At 48.1% G+C, this 18,610-nt stretch overlaps 1 protein-coding gene across 2 annotated transcripts in view; it reads left to right on the forward strand.

Annotated features, from left to right (window-relative positions):
* Nucleotides 1-2,545: 2,545 nt before the first annotated feature.
* Nucleotides 2,546-18,610, forward strand: part of LOC143942774 (signaling lymphocytic activation molecule-like) — a 32,891-nt gene continuing 16,826 nt past the window's right edge. For both annotated transcript variants that reach the window (XM_077464166.1, XM_077464167.1), the window contains exons 1-2: nt 2,546-2,683; nt 7,666-7,977. In XM_077464166.1, coding sequence (XP_077320292.1) covers nt 2,566-2,683; nt 7,666-7,977 — 430 coding nt within the window. In that variant the 5' untranslated portion in view covers nt 2,546-2,565. The remainder of the gene's footprint in view (nt 2,684-7,665; nt 7,978-18,610) is intronic.

The following is an 18,610-nucleotide window of genomic DNA, read 5'->3' on the forward strand; positions in this document are numbered from 1 at the left end:
AAATGGGATGTCCAACAAAATCATTTAGTTGTTATGGTTAGATATCCACAGACATTTAGTCCCATACACACTGATGGGAAATGCACAGGAATCACTGCATTTTCTGCATCACACCACATAGCAATCCCACTGTGTTCATGCAATCTGCTGCAGATGTCAATTAAAAGTTAACGACACCACAAAAGCAGGTTGCCAAACGCAGTGCGTTTGCCTGAATCGGATTGCATGAGTATGAACACTCATGCGATCTGATTCCAGTCCGGCAAAGAAAAAGCTGCTTGTGGTGTGTGATTTGAGCTATACAAAATTAATGGGCTCTAAACGCACAGCACAGAATAGCATGTCATTTGCATAGGAATGTGGTGCAATTCCTGTGCAGATCACATGCGGTTCCAGGGCTACACACTAATAGTTTTTTTTTTTTCGTCCAATCCAGCGGGCTGAAAGAAAAATAAAACTGAAGAACTCAGGAGGTGCTGTTGTACCAAAAATCTGATCTCCCCTGCTGAGCTATTGTGTTCTTACAGGGGGAAGCCACTGGCTGAGAGAGCTGATCAAGAGCCTATTGGCGGACATTTTTTTGGCCATGCCCCTTCAACATTGACCAGCTACCAAACACAGAGGCCGGATGTCAGCCGGTTTCTGCTGCCCAATATTCGGCCCGTGTGTACTAGGCTTTAGCCATATACACTATATCACCAAAAGTATTGGGATGCCTGCATTTACAAGCACAGGAATTTTAATGGCATCCCAGTCTTAGTCCATAGGCCTCAATAATGAGTTGGCCCGCCCTTTGCAGCTATAACGGCTTCAACTCTTCTGGGAAGGCTATCCACAAGGTTTAGGAGTGTGTCTATGGGAATGTTTGACCATTCTTCCAGACGCTCATTTGTGAGGTCAGGCACTGATGTGAACGAGAAGGCCTGGCTCACAGTCTCTGCCTTAATTCATCCCAAAGGTGTTCTATCGAGTTAAGGTCACAACTCAGCAGGCCGGTCATGTTCCTCCACCCTAATCTTGCTCATCCATGTCTTTATGGACCTTGCTTTGTGCACTGGTGCACAAACATGTTGGAACAGGAAGGGGCCATCCCCAAACTGTTCCCACAAAGTTGAGAGCATAAAATTTTCCATAATGTCTTGGTTTGCTAACGCCTTAGAGTTCCCTTCACTGGAACTAAGGGGCCAAGCCCAACCCCTGAAAAATAACCCCACACCATAACCCCCCCCCCCCCTTCCACCAAATGATTTGGATCAGTGCACAAAGCAAGGTCCATAAAGACATGAATTAGCAGGTTTGGGGTGGAGGAACTTGACTGGCCTGCACAGTACCAACAGAACACCTTTGGGATGAATTAGAGTGAAGACTGTGAGCCAGGCCCCTTCTCGTCTAACATCAGTGCCTGAACTCACAAATGCACTTCTGGAAGAATGGTCAAACCTTCCCATAGACGCACTCCTAAACCTTGTGGACGGCCTTCCCAGAAGAGAAGCTGTTAAAGCTGCAAAGGGTGGTGGGCCAACTCAATATTGAACCCTACTGACCAAGACTGGGATGCCTTTAAAGTTCATGTGCGTGTAAAGGCAGGTGTCCCAATACTTTTGGTATTATAGTGTAGTTTATGTTATCTCTACCGAGCAGCAGTGGGTCAGGAACTGAATTAAAGTTCAGCAAAGTCCTTGAAATGTACTGATTATAGCTTACCTGTAAGGAGATGTTTTTACTTTCTTAGTAAAACTGAATATTATTAAAAAAAAAAAAAAAAATTACACCCTAAATGTTTTTATTTTTTATTTTTTTCAGTTGAGTGTGACAGGTGTCAGGCTTCAGCTTTAGTGCAAAGTACTCCTCCAACCCTTGAGCCTGCTAAACTTGGCCTGTACCGGCTGTGTCAACTCTTATGCCCCGTACACATGATCGAAAATTGTGCCAGCAAAAGTCAGATGAGAGCTTTTGGTCGGAAATTGCGACCTTGTGTAGGCTCCATCAAATTTTTGCCGCCAGCAAAAGATGAAGAGCAGGTTCTCTATTTTACGGATGGAAAAGGTTCCTTGTAAATTCTGTTCGTCCGTATGCAATTCGGACGCGCAAAAAAAACCCTGCATGCTCGGAAACAATTTGACGCACGCTCGGGAAGCATTGAACCTCATTTTCTCGGCTTGTTGTAGTGTTGTACGTCACCGTGTTCTTGACGGTCGAAAGTTCAGAGAACTTTTGTGTGACCGTGTGCATGCAAGCCAAGCTTGAGCGGAATTCCGTCGGAAAAAAACATCCAAGTTTTTTCCGACAAAAATTCAGATCGTGTGTACGGGGCATAAGGCTGGCAAAGACCCATTTTTTATTTTGTCAAACTCTGCCCCTCTATACTGAAACGCATTTGGCATAGCATTGCACGTGAAATATGCTGTAGGACAAAACGCCCTATAATATTTGCAAAACAGCATTTAACATCCGATTTTTTTAAAAAAACTCTACCAAAGGTGTTATTTCCGGAGAGCGATATTATCTTGAAACAAATACAGCAGATGTGTAGGAGAATATTTTTGCTTACAAAACCTAAAAGAGATGAAAGGATGTACAGTAGACCGTGTCAGTTCTCTGCACAGGCAGGAAACACAAAATACTCACACAATTATGTTTTATTTCTGCTACATTATCTGCTTTTTTGCCCGCGGATGTTTTGGTAAGTACTTTTATTCATATTTTAAACCAATTTTCATCGATCTAAGACACAAAACTGAGGTGATTCTGTTGTGCTATAACATCAGACTGCACTCCGTAGTTGCAAGGCACACTATATACCAACCATTCTGAACCAGGGTTCCTTGGAACCCTAGGGCTCCTCCAGATGTTGCTAAGCTTTGACTCACTGACTTTGCATTTGATGTCGGCATCATAGTTCTGAGCAGAGTCAGCCACATGCTGGCAGTGATCTCTATAGCTGCCTGTAAGGGTGGCATTCTGACCACCGCTGTAGAGGGAGTCATTCTTCCCATCGAACACCAATGAGACCCAACAAAATAATTTTTGTAGGGGTTCCCCAAGACTTGAAAACGAGTGTTCCTATGGGGTAAAAATAAGTTGAGTAAGGCAGATATATACTACGTGGCCAGATGATGTGGACATCCGTGGATTTAATGAATTCAGATGTTTCCAGTGAAGGGTATTGTAAATGCTACAACATACAAACATTTTAGACAATCATTCACTTCCAACATTGTGATCATGACTACAGGAGGACTATGCTCCTGTACACAAGGCTAGCTCCATAATGACATGGTTTGATGTGTTTGGTGTGGAGGAACTCGAGTGGCCTGCAGAGAGCTCTGACCTCACCCCAACTGAACACCTTTGAGCAGTTTCGTGTGGAGGAACTTGAATGGCCTTCACAGAGCCCTGAGCTCATCCCTACTGGACACCGTTGACCAGTTTGGTGTGGGGAACTTGAATGGCCTGTACAGAGCCCTGAGCTTAACTCTACTGGACACCGTTGAGCAGTTTGGTGTGGGGAACTTGAATGGCCTGCACAGAGCCCTGAGCTCATCCCTACTGGACACCGTTGAGCAGTTTGGTGTGGGGAACTTGTATGGCCTGCACAGAGCCCTGAGCTCATTCCTACTGGACACCGTTGACCAGTTTGGTGTGGGGAACTTGAATGGCCTGCACAGAGCCCTGAGCTCAACCCTACTGGACACCGTTGACCGGTTTGGTGTGGAGGAACTTGAATGGCCTGCACAGAGCCTTAAGCTCAACTCTACTGAACACAATTGACCAGTTTTACGTGGGTGAACTTGATTTGAACTTGACTCAACGTGATTGAACACTTTTGACTTATTATTATTTTTTTTTTATAAAGACATGGTTTGATGAGTTTGGTGTGGAGGAACTTGAGTAGCCTGCAGAGAGCTCTGACCTCACCCCCACTGAACACCTTTGAGCAATTTCGTGTGGAGGAACTTGAATGGCCTTCACAGAGCCCTGAGCTCATCCCTACTGGACACCGTTGACCAGTTTGGTGTGGGGAACTTGAATGGCCTGCACAGAGCCCTGAGCTCAACCCTACTGGACACCGTTGACCGGTTTGGTGTGGAGGAACTTGAATGGCCTGCACAGAGCCTTAAGCTCAACTCTACTGAACACAATTGACCAGTTTTACGTGGGTGAACTTGATTTGAACTTGACTCAACGTGATTGAACACTTTTTACTTATTTTTTTTTTTTTTTATAAAGACATGGTTTGATGAGTTTGGTGTGGAGGAACTTGAGTGGCCTGCAGAGAGCTCTGACCTCACCCCCACTGAACACCTTTGAGCAGTTTCATAATGGAGGAACTTGAATGGCCTTCACAGAGCCCTGAGCTCATCCCTACTGGACACCGTTGACCAGTTTGGTGTGGGGAACTTAAATGGCCTTTACAGAGCCCTGAGCTCAACCCTACTGGATGCCGTTGACCGGTTTGGTGTGGAGGAACTTGAATGGCCTGCACAGAGCCTTAAGCTCAACTCTACTGAACACAATTGACCAGTTTTACGTGGGTGAACTTGATTTGAACTTGACTCAACATGATTGAACACTTTTTACTTTTTATTATTTATTATTTTTTATTTTTACGTTATTATTACACTCATATTATCACATTTTTTTTTATTATTATCACTAATATATATTTTTTACATTTCATTTTTATTGCTACTATTAATCTAATATTTTTTTATTTTTCTATGAATTCTTATGAAATTTAGGTATTTATTAAGTTTTCACTGGACTATTTTTCATTTATTGGACTTTTTTATCACTTCACTGGGATTTTTTTCTAATTTCATTATTAACACTTGTTATTTATAATTCTTTTTTATAAATGATGGTATGTTTGATTTATTAGAGGGGTAGGTCAACTTTTTTCACTACTATTGCAATCAATTAATCACTCATAGGTGTTTATATTTCATTTTATTTACAGTATTTATGTATGTGCGCCGCTTTTTTCTTTTATCTTATTGTGTTTACGTGTATCTTGTAAAACTGAGCTGCAGCGATTTTTAGTTGTACTAGTGTAGATTTAGGTTTAGCGCAGTATTTATTTTTCTTTTTGAACTTGAATGGCCTGCACCAGGGGAGGGCTGGGCCAGGGGGCAGGGATGCAATTGCCCCCTGGGCTGCTCTGATATGCGGTGGCAAAGGCTGCTGTGTCATCAGCTCAAAACCGCAACATGCAAAGTTCTTGAGCTGCCAGCCCATCCCTACTCCACACCATTGGCTGGCAGAGGCTGGACCTGCTCTCTGCTCAATCTGAGCAGTTGGCTGGAATCCAGTGAGGCTCCTGGGAGGCTGGGACCATCCAAGTAAGTGAGCTCCTCCTCTCTCCTCCTCTCTGCAGCCAAAGAGTTTTTTTTCTAGCAGCCTGTGCCAGTACCTTGCCCTCCTAGGGCTAGGTGGTATGATGAGGGCTCTCACTGACATGCTGCAGTTTGGCTGCAATGCTGGTGTACTGGCAGTCATCCTGCATGTTGCCCCTGGGACATAGAGGATGCACATTTTTACTGCATGTTCTGAAAGTGCACAAAACATCCTGTTTGGTGCACTTTCAGAACATGCAGCAACAATGAGTAACCTAAAAGAAGTCTTAGGGGGTGTGACACCCGCCAGTACATCCGCACTGCAGCCAAACCGCAGCACACCAGTGTGAGCCTAAATGCTTGTATTCACTTGCAGCAGCCACTGCCACTCCTCTGAAAAGTGATCCATGCTCAGGTCACTTTTCAGAGGCATTTGACAGGCAGTGAATAGTTGATATCACATTTCATCCCTGCATCCCTTCATCCCTGCCTGCTTTAACCCCCCTAAATGCCAATCCCTGCAGGCAATGACACAGTTCACTTTGAACTCCACCTTATTTCCATTACTCTCTGTAGGTATTAGATGTGGTCTCACCTTTTTGTTTGCACATCTAATACCAAAGGGTACTTTCACACTGGGGCGATGTGGGCGGTAGTGGTACAGCGCTGCTCGTTTTAGTGGTGCTTTATCATTGTTTTAGTGGCACTAGCGGGGCACTTTTAACCCCCACTAGTGGCCAAAGAAAGTGTTAAAAACATTCTCTCTGTAAGGGGAATGTGGTGTAGATGGGTGGTGAGCTGATTCAGTGGTTCAATGGACCACTTGACTGGACTTGCCCCCCAAGCCTAAGGCTGCCAGCCCTCCCCTGGCCTGCACAGAGCCTTAAGCTCAACTCTACTGAACACAATTGACCAGTTTTACGTGGGTGAACATGAATGGCCTGCACAGAGCCTTGAGCTCATCCCTACTGGACACCTTTGACCAGTTTGGTGTGGAGGAACTTTAGTGGCCTACACAAAGCCCTGACATCAACCCTACAGAACAACTTTGGGATATATTGAAATGCAGATGGTGAGCCAGATCTTCTCATCCAACATAAGAACCCCGACCTCACAAAAATGTTTTTCATGAATGGGCACAAATTTCCCCAGACACACTTCACAATCTTGTGGAGACCCTTTCCAGAAGAGTGTAGACTGATAGAGTCGCAAAAGGGGCAGACTTCAAAATCAATGGCTGTGGATTCGGAATGGGATGTCCAACAAGCTCATATACTGTAGGTGTGATGGTCAAATGTCTAGTGTGTGCAATGCCACTTTTCTTGTTTATTGAGGGGACTCTAGCATCCTTCTCCTTGAAAGATTTTTCTCTTGTAAGCCCCTTTGCCCTGGCAATCAGATAACAGAGCATTTGCCCTGGCAATCAGGTAACAGAGCATTTGCCCTGCCAATCAGATAACATTAGCATTTGTTTCCACTGGAAGGCCAACCTCAGCTTTTACGGGTAATAGGTAATTTCACAATAAAAAACAAAAAACTAAAATTTTTTGTAACTTTTAAAGAACCACAGAAATGAACTAAAATGAATTAAAATCTTCATATCTTTTGAAGATGCTTTCTAAAATTTACAGGGATAATCCTTAGGGACCAATCAGAATTAGCCCTTGTACACACGGTCAGACATTCTGCCAACCAAATCCGTTGGATTTTGTCCGACGGATTGTGTCCGAAACTGTTGCATACACACGGTCGGACCAAGTTGTCGGAAAATCCGATCGTTCAGAACGTGATGACGTTATTTCGTTATGATGGGACTACGTTCAGGCTAGTAGCCAATAGCTTTGATGTAGGAATTTGATCTGAGCATGCGTGGCACTTGGTCCGATCAAAATTCTCTACACATGATCGGAGTATGTCCGATCGGAACAGTTTGTCGGAAAATATTTCCAACAAGTTGAAAAATTGGGTCCGACGGATATTCCTACGGAAACAGTCCGATGCATACCACACACAGTCGGATTATCTGACAAAACGGTCCGATAGGACACATTCAGTCGGAATCTCCGACCGTGTGTACAAGGGCTTATACTTGCAGCGATATAGCTTACGTAAAGTGGCATCCTATTTAGCCACCAATAGGATGTCACTATACCGAAGCCAGATCAATGAAATATCAATCCTGATTGATCGCAGTGGATTATTCCCTTCCTTTTTTTTCGAAATAATCTCCAGTAAAAATAAATAAACGTAAAAAACGTATTTGTATGTTTTTATTGCTTTGGTATTACTACTTTGAATAGGCTTGACAAAACATATCTTCTCCATAAAGGGTTGGTGTCTCAATGTGGTGGCTTGGTCACTGAATTAAAGGGGGCTCTTGGACAACCCTTTCATTTTGAAAAAGTGGTTCTGGAATTGAAATCTGAAATCTTGATGCTGCAGCAGACCACTGAAAACCAAAGAAAGAACCTACTGACTTATCCTCAAGTACCCACAATACCTAATGAAAGATACAGATACAACGAGGGAAATACGTCCTTTGAGATTCTAAAGCTGCAGAGGATGGATCAAGGGACCTACGAGATAAGGGTCATCAATGGCAGCACAGAAACATTTTGTAAATATGACCTCAAAGTTTACGGTAAGATATATTGCATGATTGGGTAAGAGCGGGACGTGATCTAGAGTCAGATGGTCTGTGAGACAAATCAATGGTAAACATACCAAATACAGAACTGAAAGGAAGACTCCCAAGAGATTAAAACTCATAGCAGAATTTACAAAGGTTTTGTGTTCTTGCCCGCTGTTCTCTGGAATTCTCTTTCTCCATAATCAAACCTTCTTCTTTGGTCTTTCGGAACTTCTGATGTGATGCTCCTTTTCTTTTTTTTTCAAATAATATATTTATTTATATTCAAAGAGTGCATTACACGTCATGCATTACTACAACATAGTAGAACAGTCAGAACAGAGAAGAGAGGGCTGCAGGGACCACCCAACCAGTGGCCCATTCCAGTAGGCCCCCCAGGGCCGGCAACCGCCAGGCCCGGGGGGGCCCCCCGCGAACAATCGGGCCGACCCTGTTAATCAACAAGTGGTGTTGCCCACCTTAGGGTCCAGTAGGGTAGCCCCTCACCCGATCATAAACAGCTACCAACAGTATTAACCTCTCATGAGTAGCAGCATCTACGAAGTAGTGTGCTAGAGGAGCAGCAAGGCACATAGGAACACCAGCCATGAGGAAAAGGGTGAAAGAGACTGGCAGAGAGATATAGGAGTACCAAGCAGTAGAGAGAGAGGAAGAACAAGAGGAGAGACGAGAAGGATAGGAAGTAAGAGGGGTAAGGAGGATGAGAGGAGAGAATAGCAAAGGAGATAAAGAGAAGAGAAAAGAAAAAGGAGGGATAGGGGAACGTGGGGAAGGAGGGGTAAGGAAAGGTAGGGGGTATAGTCACCGTGTGTGGTCCCTGCGGCATTTTCACCTCCGGAGCTCCCGTAGGTTCCATGGGCTCCAGACCACATCATGGGCCTCAAGCCTGTCCCGTATCCTGGCGGTCATCCTCTCCATCAACTCCACGTCCTGAACTCTAGCATGGAGTGCTCCGAGAGCGGGGGGCAGTGCCCTTTTCCAATGTAGTGCTATTAGGCATCTCGCCGCTGTCAGGATATGTCGTGACAATGTCTTGCGGGACTTCGTCAATTTAGGGAAAGGGATGCCCAACAAGAAGGTCTTAGGATCCAGGACCACCCGCCGGTCCAAGAGATCCGACAAAAGGCGCCGGACCCCCTCCCAGAAGGGAACCACCAGGGGACATTGCCAGAAAATGTGGAACAACGTGCCCTTGTGAGTCAAGCACCTCCAGCATCTGTCAGAGGTAGTAGGGTAAATGGCGTGAAGGACGTCTGGGGTCATGTACCAGAAAAACAAAATTTTGTACGCGTTCTCCCTGTAGAGTGTGCATAGAGAGCTTTTCGAGGCCTGGGACCATATCGTCTGCCATTGCTCATCCGTTAGCTCCTCCCCCAGCTGTTCCTCCCACTTGAGCATGTAAGCATGTCTGCGTGCCGAAGTTAACGGGGGTGCATTAAGGATTTTATATATAGCTGATATCAATCCTCTTTGGGCCATGCCCTCTAGGATTATGGTCTCAAAAGCGGAGGGAGGGGAGAATCGCAAGTCAGAGGATATGGTCTGGGCAAAGTGCCGTATCTGCAGATAGCTGTAGAAGCTCTGTCTCGGGAGGTCAAATTTGGACTGAAGATCAGCATAAGACAACATTCTCCGTGATCTGGGGTCCACTAAGGTCCCCAGATGGAAGAGGTTTCGGGACGACCAGGGGTGGGACATCGCATACGTCAGACTGTCTGGCATCTTAGGGTGGTACAGGAAGGACGTCAGGAGCGATTTGTCCGAGGACAAGACATAGATCTTAGTAAGCTTGCGCCATAGGCACTGTAGATGGGACATAGATCCTAGCAGCTGGGTCCGGGGAGTCAACGCTGGGGCGCTCCATAGCATACTATTAGGATGCACTGGAGCCATCCAGAGCTTCTCAATTTCCGTCCACCTGTTGTACGACCTCTGGGTGAACCAAGAGGTCACTGCCCGGAGCTGAGCTGCCTGGAAGTACTTTACAAGATCCGGAAACGCCAGTCCCCCGGCCGAGCGAGAGGCTGTCATGACCGAGCGGGGGATTCTATGACGCTTGTAATTCCACGTAAAATCAAGCAGGTCCGCCTGTAATTTTCTCAGGTGGTGATATGGTACTGGGATAGGAAGGGTCTGGAAAAGGTAGAGGAGCTTCGGGAGAATCGTCATTTTCACCGAAGCTATCCCACCAAAGAGGGAGATCTGGTGCTTCCGCCATTGGGAAAGTAATTGCCTAATAACACCATATAGGGGCGGGAAGTTTGCCTGATACAGAGATTCAAAGGTCTGGGTTATATGTACCCCCAAGTATTTCAGGGAATCGGTTTTCCAGTGGTACGGAAAAGTGGTTCGGAGATGTTCAACTTCCTGGGGCGGGATATTTACCGGTAGGGCTTCCGATTTGGATGCATTAATTTTATAGCCCGATAGGGCGCTGTAGCGGTCCAACTCCCTATGTAGGTTAGGCAGGGATATTCTGGGCTGGGTCAGGGTGAGAATGACATCGTCCGCGAACAGGGACACCTTAAATTCCCTGTCCCGAACCGGGACGCCCCTGATATCCGGGTTCCGCCGAATGGACGCCGCCAGGGGTTCCACACAGATAGCAAATAGTAAAGGCGATAGGGGGCAGCCCTGGCGCGTGCCATTGGATACCGAGAACGCCGAGGATGTGGCGAAGGGGGTTTTAACCTGGGAGGACGGGTTGGAATAAAGGTGGCGTATGGCCCGCAGAAACGGTCCCCTCATCCCCATGTGCTGCAACGTAGCGAACAGGAAGGGCCACCCCAGTCTATCAAATGCCTTTTCCGCATCTAAACTCAGAAGCAAAGACGGGGTGCCCCCCCTATTCGCCACGTCGACTAAATCTATGACCCTTCTGGTATTGTCGCCGGCTTGGCGAAGAGGGACAAATCCCACCTGATCTTTATGGATGAGGGAGGGGAGAACCCTATTGAGCCGGAGGGAGAGGAGCTTCGTAAAGATCTTTAGATCTGTATTTAGGAGTGCAATGGGCCTATAATTGGCACAGAGAATGGGGTCCTTATCGGGCTTGGGTATCAGGGTGATGAAGGAGCGTTGCATATCGGAAGGGACCGGGGTATTTAAGAGAAACGCATTAAACAGTCTGCTCAAGTAAGGAAGCAGAAGGGGCAGAAACGTTTTGTAGTATTCGTAGGGTAAACCGTCCGGGCCCGGGGATTTATGAGCCGGTAGCGACTTGACGGTCAGCTCTATTTCCTCCTCCGTGATGGGCATATTCAGGGAGGCCAGATCCAGGTCTCGGATACGGGGGATCCCACTGTCCGTCAAGTATTGGCGCATGCTCTGGGAGAGCTCCTCCGACAAGGGAGCACTGGGTATGTCGTCACTGTTGTATAACTCCGCATAAAATTTCGCAAATGTGTCTGCTATCTCCTTAGGGTGAGAGACTACGGTGTTGTTTTTAGTTTTAATCTGATGTGGAGTGGATAGGAGGGTTTTATCTTTAAGTTTCCTCGCCAAAAGAGAGTGCGCCTTGTTGCCCCTGTCGTAATATAGCTGCTTAACCCGCAGAATGGCCTTTTCTACCCGGCGAAGCGCGAGGTCCTTAAGCACCATGCGAAGCCTAGTGATCTTCCGGAGAAGTCGTAGCGAAGGAGAAGCCTGCATATCCCTTTCTAACTGCCCCAGTTCCCTTTCCGTCCGCAGTTTAGCGGCCCCTGCATCCCTCTTTAAAGCAGAAGAAAGAGCCATGCACTTTCCGCGGATGACCGCCTTATGGGCCTCCCACAAAGTGGGGAGAGTAACGTCCGGGGTCGCGTTCTCAGTGAAGTAGAGTTTCAGGGTTGAGGCCATTTCCGCCTGTGAGGGGGAATGTTGTAGGAGAAAGGTGTTAAGTTTCCAATTGTAGGGTCTAATTACAGGGGCCGCTAGATCTAGTGTTAACAGGATCGGCGCGTGGTCCGACCATGAGATCGGCAGGATATGGGCTCGGCGGGCCACTCTCAGCGTTGAATTGTTAGTAAAGAAGTAGTCTATGCGGGAGTGCAACTGGTGCGGGGCCGAGTAGAACGTGTACTGGCGGTCCGCCGGGTGAAGGGCCCGCCAGACGTCAAAAAGAGCGTGCCTACGGGTCAGCTGGCGGAATAGTTTCGAATCCCTAAGAGCTTTAGCAGAGGGAGGTCGGGTCGTTGTCGCCAAACGGTCCGCAATGGCGGAGTGAGCCAGGTTAAAATCACCCCCCACCACTAAGTAACCATGATCCGACTTGAACAGACGGGACAGGAGTTTGGAAAGAAAGCTATGTTGGCGGACATTGGGGGCGTACAGGGTGCATAGAGTGATCGGCTGTGGACCCCATTTGCCCTTAAGAATCAAGAAGCCTCCCCCGGGATCACCATAGTGATCGAGGTAGGTAAATGGGGCTCCGCGACGTATCAGGATGGCCACGCCGGCCTTCCTGTGAGGGCCCGAGGATAGGTAAGCTAAGGGAAAATATCTAGAGGCGAAAGCAAAGGACCCCCCCTTATCAAAGTGTGTCTCCTGGACAAAGACTATATCCGCTCCTGACTGCCTGAATTCCCTAAGTGCCAGATGCCGTTTCCCATTAGAATTCAGTCCATGGACATTAAGGGATAAAATCTTAGCCATTAGTCATGTCAGGGGGGTAACAGTATAAGTGGGGACTTACCCATATTCCACCTTGTAGGACGACCGCCAGGAGCCAGGAGGTTGCTCGTTCTGGAGAAAGGGCTCCACGTTGCCCACCTGCCATGACACGGTGAGAGAACAGGGAGGGGAGAGGGAAAGGGAAAAGTAGAAAAGGAGAGAGAGAGAAGAGGTTAGTATCGTAAATAAAGGTATACACAGCAAATAGACAACCACTGTACATTACAAAATTAAGCCATAGGAGACCATGAACAGGCAGATCGCTCAGGTCCAATCGGATTCCCAGGGGGCCACCAGAACCCAAACCCGTGGGTCGGGCCTGGCGGCCGCATGGGAGTCCAGCCCCCCCCATCAGGAGGCGTAGATAAGGCCGTTGACATACGGTGGGGGGGAGCTGAGGAAACGCCCCTGCGACAACAGTCGCCAGGCAGTTCCCAAAATCCCGGATGTAACACCAATGCATCCGGGTAGAAGGGGGGTGACTCAGAGACTGAGAAAGACCCATGATCTCAATCTCTCAGATACATCAGCCTTAAGAAAAACATAACTCAACATGAAGGCACTTAATAGGGGGAGAAAAAAAACAAATAAAAAACGGAAACTCTTGGGGCTGAAAAAAAAAAAAAGGCAAGTTCGGAGAGTCCGGACATCAGTCCATCGGCCAACCAACAAACAAAACGGGCCACGATCCCTTGCGCCCCGCGGGCCTACGGGATCAAAAAAGGAGAAAAAAGAGAGTACACAAAGATTGCCGCCTTACATAGCCTCAGCCCTTTCCTTGGCGGGCCGTTTTCTTAGGTGCCTCCCGGTTGCGAGGGCGTTGGCGGGAGGGGACCTTCTGCCACAGGGCGGGTGCGGAAGGCTGGGCAGCCACGAGATCCCAGTCCGGCAACTGGGGGGGATGAAGCCCAAGATCCTCACAAAAGGAGTGGAGATCCTCCGGGTACCGCAAGGTTGCTGTCTTGCCTTGATGTTTGGCTGTGAGAGCGAACGGATATCCCCAGCGGTACGGGATATGGGCGTCCTGCAACGTGCGGAGCAACGGTTGAAGCAATCTGCGCTTCTGCAGTGTGAGCCAGGATAGGTCTGGGAAGAGCTGGACTTGGATATCGCGAAAGTTCACCACCCGGGCCAGGCGGGCTTGTCTCATTATGTCCTCTTTGATGTGGAACGAAGTGATTCTACAGATGACATCCCTGGGGGTAGAAGTCGCGCCTTTAGAGCGCAATGCCCTGTGAGCTCTGTCCATTTCAATAAACTGGGTGGGGGGTTCCCCAAGAAGGTTATTAAATATTTCTTGCAGGATAATCTGGAGATCTTCCGGTCCGTCCGCCTCTGGAATCCCCCTCACCCGTATGTTATGCCGACGCCCCCTATTATCCAGGTCCTCCACATGACGCTGCATGTCCCTCAGAAGCATTCGATGGTCGGCCCCTTGTACTTGGGTCCTGTGGATCGCGATTTTAGTTTCCTGTATCTCCTCCTCGGCCATCTCGACCCGATCCGCTAAGTGCTTGAGACCGGAGTGCAACATTTGTATTTCCGAGCGACAGGTTGATTTAACATCTTCTATCAATTGCTTAAAGTCCTCCTTAGTGGGGATTGCTTGTAGGTATTGCTGCCACTGCGGGTGTAGGGGCGGGGGGGGCCCTCCAGGGTCATCCCCAGTAGGAATCAGAAGGGGCGGCTGTGGAGAACCATGGGGTCCGTGTGCCTCCCGTGAGTCTGGGGGGGGGCCCGATGTGAGAGTCCCACACCCCGGGCTGAGGAGGTGGTGACTGCAGGGGAGTCGTGCGGGTCTGCCTCACATCCCGATACGGGTCCAAGCCTGTTCTACAGCCGACAGGGGCCGGGGAGCCACTCCGGTGTCGCTGTGGGCCAGGAGCCCACGTGGAGGACAGTCTCTGGGACTTGGGTGGTGGGGACCGGACCCCTACGTCCATTCGGGGCTCCGCCACTCCCCCACGTCCCCGCCGAGGCCATGGCAGTGGGTCTCCCGGAGGGGGGAGGGCTGGGAAGTCAGTGTCCTCAATGGAAGGGGGGGACCCCAGTGAACTAGTGGGGAGGAGGGGGTCCGATGTCGCCCGCAGCAGCCTAGGGAGGTTCCCCGTGCATTGCGTGTCCGTAGGAGGGGAAGGGGGTTCATGCTCCAGGTACCCCGAGTTCTGATCCAGCCTGGTGCGGCCTCCTGCCATCCCCCAGGCCTCCCCGCTGTCCTGCTCCCAGTTGGCCGCCCTGCGTGGAGGGGACCTCTGGCCCCAGCGCAGCGGGCTCAGATCCCCCAGGGCCGCGCGCTGCTCTGTATGCCGTGGGGGGATGGGTTCACATGCGCCCGGATTGAGGGGCCTCGCAGTAGGCCTCGGGCCTAGGCTGGTGGGCTGATACACGGGCGGGAGCGGGGTGTCACTCACCGCTGCGGGGGTCCGGTCGGCTGCGCTGGATGGAGGAGGCGTCCCGTCCGCCCCGATCTCCGCTTGATGTCCGCTCCTCATACTCGAGGCCGGGGATGGGGCCTGGCGCGTCGCCTCCGGCGCGGTCGGCGCCATCTTGGGAGGCCCGCCGGCCGGAGCGTCTGGCGGCGAAAAGTACGTCCGGAGGTCCGCTGCGGGCCCCGGAGGGACGGCGGAGGGTCCCCTGCTAGTCGTGGATCGGGTGGCCCTCGATCTCCCCATCGGATGGGTGCGGATTGTCCCCCTTTTGTGCCTGTGTAGCTGGGCTGATGAGAGAGCTACCTCAGCAAGCGTCCATGCAGGTCCGCTTCCGGTCACGCCCCCCGTGATGCTCCTTTTCACTGGAGCTCTCTTCTCCTCTGAACACAACTTCACCCCATTCCTTCAGGAGTTCTCTTGTGCTGCTCCTCTTCTCTGGCGTTCTCTTCCTCTACAATCACAACTTCCCACTTGTTTCCTGCTGCTCTTCTTCCTCTATAATCATCAGATCTCTCTTATTACTTCAGGACACAACATATGTTGTTTCTTTTCTCTGGAATTTTAATTTCTGATCATTACTGATTACTTATATCTCTGGGACTTCTTTCATGCTGATCTTCTTCTCTGAAGCTCTCTTGCTTTCTAGTTACAGCCATTCACTATTTTCTTTAGGACTTCTCACATGCTGCTCATTTCCTCTGGAGCTCTCTTCCAGACCTCATCCTTCAGGGCTTCTCAATTGCTGTTCCACTTCTCTGGAGCACTCCTCATTGTCATTACTTCTCAGTTACATGTCTAGGACCTCTTTTATACTCCTCGTCTTTTTTTCTTCTCTCTTCCTTTATGATCACCATATCAATATCACACTTATTCCTTCAGGGCTTCTCTCTTGCTGCTCCTTATCTCTGCCACCCTCCACCTATGTCATTTTTACTTTCCACTTGCATCTCTAGAACTTCTTGCATGCTGCTCTTCATCTCTGGAGGTCTCCCGTACTCTGTCCCTAATTCTCACTTTAGAACTTCTCACCTTGTGCTCCTCTGCTCTGAAGCTCTCTTTCTTTTCGATCATCATTTCTATCTCATTCTTTCTGGATTTCTCACATGCTGATCCTATTCTATGAAACTCTCTTCCTTTTTTTAACCATCACTTCCCACATATTTAGGGCCTCTCTTTTTTAGTTCCTTTTCTTTGGACTCTAATCTCCTCTAATCGCCACTTTGCTTTATTCCCTCATGACTTTTCATGTGTTGTTCCTCTTCTCTCAAGCAATCCCTAATTCTTATCAGTGCTCCTTACTCACTTATTCAGAACTGTCACAATCCTTCTCTTCTCTGGAGCTTTTATCTTCTGATCACAACTTCTCACTTTGTGCTGCTCTGCTCTGCAGGGCCATCTTTAAGGCAGGGCGAAAGGGGCAGCTGCCCTGGGCCCTGTCATTGTTGGGGGCCCAAAGCAGCTGCCTCATACGTGCCAACTATCTCAGTTTAAATTCCCTTGTCCCTTGAAGTTTTAGTCCTGTGCTGTGTCCCAATATCTGGTACTAATGCTGCCCAGCTCTGCCCTATTGTTGTATACAAGTAACTCACCTGTAGACCCTGTGTTTACATGTAAATAACCGTCATTCATATGTAAATAGCAGCAGCATTAGTAAGTAAATAGAAGCGGCTGGTGGCATTGATATGTAAATAAAGGCAGCATTCATATGTATATCATGCTCCCCTGCAGTGAGGTGATGATATGCCGTAACCTCTAGCAACGAATCAGTGAGCCATAATGTGTGCTGTAACCTCTAGCAACCAGTCAGTAAGCAGTAATGATATGCTGTAACTGCTGAAAACCAATCGCAATTTCTGCCTGATCTGATACAGTAAACTGATTTTAAGTCTAGCTGCTATTTATTGTATGTCTCAGAGCAGGTGGAGAGTGAAATTGCCTGCGGGGGGGGGGGGGGGGGGCAAGAAAATTTTTTCCCAGGGTCCAATCAATATTAAAGACGGCCTTGCTGCTCTGAAGCGCACTCCTTTTTGATATCACTTCTATTTTTATTTTTTTTAAGAATTTTAAACACTTTTTTATTTTTTGGTGGCAACCCCACTTTAATTTGTTTCTATTCTTAAAAATTTCCAAGTCTAGAAAATGTATAGTATTTTCCGATCTACATTTGCAGTCAACCTTATTCCATATTGGTTTGCACCTATATGTTTAACAAACTGATCTAATTCATCCGCCTTTCCGGACGATCAGGATGTCATCTATGAATCTTCTATATAACAGCAAGTATGGCCAACACCTCCCGAAAATCTCCTCTTCCTCCCATTTATTAAGGAAGATGTTGGCCACACTTGGTGCATATTTATTTCCCATTCCTACCCCCTTGATCTGTTTGTAGTATCTGTGGTTGTGCCAAAAAAAAGTTATTACCTATGGCCATTCTGAGTCCTTCCAATATAAACCTCCTCTGCTTTAACCTCAGTTCTGACAGATTTTTCATTGCCCATGCTACTGCCGCCATCTATCTGCTTGATGTTGGTGTACAACGACTCCACGTCCAGCGTGACGAATAATGTGGAGTCATTTACATCAATTAATTGCTGTCCTTAATGAAGGCTTTTCCTTTCCCCGCCATCGGTTGGAGAAATACATCCAGGTACTCACCTAACCTGGAATGCACCGATCCAATCCCACTAATTATGGGCCTTCCCGGTGGTTTTGTTTTACTCTTGTGGATTTTGGGTACTTGGTATTTTACTGGGACTTTTAGTGCTTCAGGCAATAGATGTCGTCCCTCCCTCTTGTTTATTATTCTATATGCAATGCCCTTATTCAAAAATTCCTTTAATTTGGATTTGAGTTCTTCATTTGGGTTCTTTTAAAAGTGGTTGTAAACCCTTACAAACCACTTTGACCTACAGGTAAGCCTAGATTAAGGCTTACCTGTAGGTCCAAGAAATATCTCCTAAACCTACACGGTTTAGGAGATATTTACCCGAAGGCAGCCACCGCTGTCTACGGCGTATGCGCCGTAGGCATTAGCGCGCAGGCGCACTGGGCAGGCCGCAGATTGCGGCGATATGCCGCGAGTGTCGGCTCCCGTGCGCATGTGCGGGAGTTACGTCATCGCGGCTCCGGCGAATCACAGTGCCGGAGCAGCGAGACCCACCAAGAAGATGGACGCTTTGAACTACAGGGGACAGCGGTGACTTTGCTGGCTCCTGTGTCAGGTAAGTGACACATAATGGACTACTATGCGATGCATAGTAGTCCATTATGCTTTACCTTTGCAGGGAATCAAAGATCAAAGATCTTTTCAAGCAATCAAAGAGGAAGTAAACCCATTAGGGTTTACTTCCTCTTTAAGTGGTTGGTATGTGATAGTATCTGTGACCAATCTTTCTAATTCTACACTATAATCTTTTTTTGTCAGGATCACCAGCCCCCCCCCACCCTACAGCGGGTCTTATCACTATGTTCCATTGGATGATTAGTTCTAATAGTACGTGATTAGTCCTAAATAGTATGTGATTAGTTTTAGTAACTGATCC

This window comes from Lithobates pipiens, unplaced genomic scaffold (assembly GCF_037356315.1).
Source record: "Lithobates pipiens isolate NorthernLeopardFrog02 unplaced genomic scaffold, aLitPip1_a1.2 Scaffold_30, whole genome shotgun sequence".
Classification (NCBI taxonomy): Eukaryota; Metazoa; Chordata; class Amphibia; order Anura; family Ranidae; genus Lithobates; species Lithobates pipiens.